The sequence below is a fragment of the Apis dorsata genome, unplaced genomic scaffold (assembly GCF_000469605.1).
Source record: "Apis dorsata unplaced genomic scaffold, Apis dorsata 1.3 scaffold_683, whole genome shotgun sequence".
NCBI lineage: Eukaryota > Metazoa > Arthropoda > Insecta > Hymenoptera > Apidae > Apis > Apis dorsata.
In genome coordinates, this window is record NW_006263864.1 from 1,824,223 (window position 1) to 1,827,429 (window position 3,207).

At 39.7% G+C, this 3,207-nt stretch overlaps 1 protein-coding gene across 27 annotated transcripts in view; it reads right to left on the reverse strand.

The window, feature by feature from the left end:
• LOC102678731 (inner centromere protein-like) overlaps window positions 1-3,207 on the reverse strand; it is a 148,650-nt gene that overhangs the window by 15,286 nt on the left and 130,157 nt on the right. For 17 of the 27 annotated variants that reach the window (XM_006622397.2, XM_006622388.2, XM_006622389.2 and 14 more), the window contains one exon: window positions 1,273-1,332. The exons of the other annotated variants lie outside the window; for them this stretch is intronic. In XM_006622397.2, coding sequence (XP_006622460.2) covers window positions 1,273-1,332 — 60 coding nt within the window. The remainder of the gene's footprint in view (window positions 1-1,272; window positions 1,333-3,207) is intronic. 27 annotated transcript variants of the gene reach the window in all.

Here is a 3,207-nt window from a genome sequence, read left to right on the forward strand (position 1 = left end):
TTCTTCTTCTTCTTTTTTTTTTAAAAATACGTTTTAAAATATTCAATGCAAACCTTTTTGATGTTTTACACGTGCTTCTGGATTGGTCGTGCAAGTTTGACTCGCAATTTCTCTGTTAGTATCTCGTCATATAGACTGCGGATTTTTATGTAACTAAAACGTATTCAAAATATTGAATTAATACAAAGAAAATATGTAACATCCCTGTATACTTTATATCACAGCAACAGATCATTGCATTCACGCAAAATGATAAATGAAACTTGGATTTTTAATGCCCTATCGAAGTGACTTTTTGATTCATTTCGATATCTCAATCGCCGGGATATAAGGATGAGTCCATATCGTTTAAGATAGTGATTATGAATGGATGACTCTATATTTCTGAAAATAACTTTTTCTGAGAATCGTATAATTTATATAATTTGTAGTTTATCTGAAGATAGGTGAATGAGATGCGAGCGAAAAGTTTGATAAGCGATAAGAGAAAAGATAAGAAACGACGAAAAAATACACACCTTTTCTTTATTATATCTCGGCAATCGAAATTCGTATTAGAATAAATGAAAAAGCGTGAAAAACCTTTTAAAAGATTCCGCGCCTCTAACAATGGTTCATTCGTTGAACGGAAGTCATTATTTTTGGATTTTATGACGGTTCAAAAATTTTTTCTCAAATTTTAATAAGGTTTAATCAGGTATAAAATAAATGATAAATAATGGGATAAATGAAAATGCATTTTAAAGAACGAAATTTCTAATTATCCCTCTCCCATTGACCGAAAATCACTATCTTCAGAATTATAACGATTCAAATTCCTAATTTTATTAGAATTCAATCGAAATTTTAAAGTAAATTACGCAATAACTTACGTTCATTTTTAAAAGAATATTATCTTACAACGATCTGAATTGATTTAAAAAGTGAATCTTCTTGTTTAATCGAACGAGTTTCGTAATTTTACGGACGTTTCTAATTGGATATCTTATTTACGATTTTTTAAATTAAACACACGTGAATGTGAAAAATATGTATCGACATAAAATTCCACAGTCTATTCACGATAACTGTTAAAGAAACACACACACGAGCGCAAAGAAACTTGTGGCACACGCGTGGCTGGGAACGCGAGCAACCGACGAATGCGGTCATATCCAATTTCAACGAGGGATTAATACGCACTCGTTACGAGACGCGTTAAATTCTGGTCAAACATATGTGCGACGAGTTTGTGAAAGCACACTGCCCGTTATTTACCAATCTGATTATTACCTGACGAATCGGGAGAGGCCTCGTCACCTCCGATTTGGGCGAACCAGTGCATCGTTTGCTCTGCGGAAACATAAATTCCAACTTCGTTCTTATGGATTTTTCTCCGTTCAAACAGAACCACCCGTGTCGGCGAATCATCGTGTTTGCGATAGACACCCCGCACGTCCTCGATTGCCGTCCATTTATTAAATTTATCGCGCTTCTCCGATACGCGACTTCGCGAAACAGTGACAAATATTTAGAAACGTCCCGACTCGATTTACCTTCTAAATTTATCGAAAATTCCGGTTTAATTCAATCGTAAGGGAGGGGAAAGAAATATTTCGAAATAAAGGGAGAAGAATGGAGAAAGAAAAAAGAACAGCAACATTCGTACATTTGAAATTCACGATTTAAGAGAGCGTAAAGTCTCATATTATATTTCCGCAAGTTTTTTTAACGTGAAGAAAATAACGGCAAAAGGGAAAATAACGGAGATAGGGAATTTCCATGTCGGAAGCACGCGATCTTTCCGAACGACTCGTTTTAAATCGAATTTAAATTCCTCTAATGATACGGGAGGAATCACAGATCCGCTCTCTCTCTCTCTCTCTCGTTAATTGCGATACCATCTCGCTTATTTTTGTCCACGATTCGATTTGTCTGCGTTCGAGTGCGAGAGAAAGGGAAGACGTACGTTTCATCCGACGCGGATTCTTCCGCTTGCCGATTGCGAATGCGAGGGCAGAAAAAGCGAGGCAACAACCGTCTCGCCTCCGCGTCGGTTATAATTGATAATTGGAAAACCGTGAATGGACGTAAGGACGCGTAATTGCGAAAGGGGATTTTCTTTGGTTGAAGCGATCACGACTCGATAACAACGCACGGAGCTGTGCAAGAAATGGAAATGGAGGAGCTCGCGTTATCGCGTGGTCAATTATTCCATCACCAAGTCGTTCGAATCCTCTCTGAATTCCATCCATCCCTCCTCTCCCCGTTTCGAACAATCGTATTACCGAGGCCGAGCTGCTGTTTATCGCCCGGCAAACATCCATTCTTTCCCGTTGTTGCGAGATATTAATGGCCGATTCCATATCGGAGAGAACGAACGATCGATCGAATATAGGCGAGGGATCGATTCCGTTACGCGTTTCCGCGTAAAATGGAATTACATCCGATTATTGATGAACACCTTTTCGTACCCTGATTAATTGCAGTGGCTTACTTACTCGCGACCTCGTATCGCTTAAAAAAGAGAAGGAAGAAGGGATGAATGAAAACAGAAGAAAGAGAGAGAAGAAAAAAAAGAGCGATAGCGAGAGGTAGATTCGGTTTATTTTCATCGAACGACAGGCAGAAGAGGAAAGTTGGTGCTACCTGCCGATGTTGTTTCCGGCTGCTGATTGCAAATGTCAGAAGGAAAAAGTGTGAGAGCGAAAGAGGAAGAGAGAGAGAGAGAGAGAGAGGAGTCTTGCCTGATGGACCACCTCGTGGCAACCGTTGATGGTAATTGGACGTTTCATTAGCAATGCGGATGCGGAATCGAGCGAGCGAGAGAGAGAGGGAAAGAGGGAGGAAGAGGAGGAGCAGGAATCGAGAGAGGGACAGGAAAATGGTGGTGGAAGTGCGGGAGGAAACGCGCGCGAGAAGCTAGAAAGGGAAACAGGGTGAAAGCGTTTCGACGTTCCTGATAACGTTACGGATATAAAGTTGTGTCGGATACGCGGAGAGGTTCTGTCGTCGATGAAACGCGCGTTAATGAAAATAAGAAAAATATATATACATGAAAGGATGTGCGCTCCAAATGTGACACGTATTAATTAATACCAACGCTTCGCTTTTCACGAAGTGAAAAGTATATAGAGAACAGTCTCGATTGCGAATCAATCAACCGTTCGCCATAAAAAACTTGCCATACAGAAATTCGAGAAACTCTCCTCGTTGGATATATATATA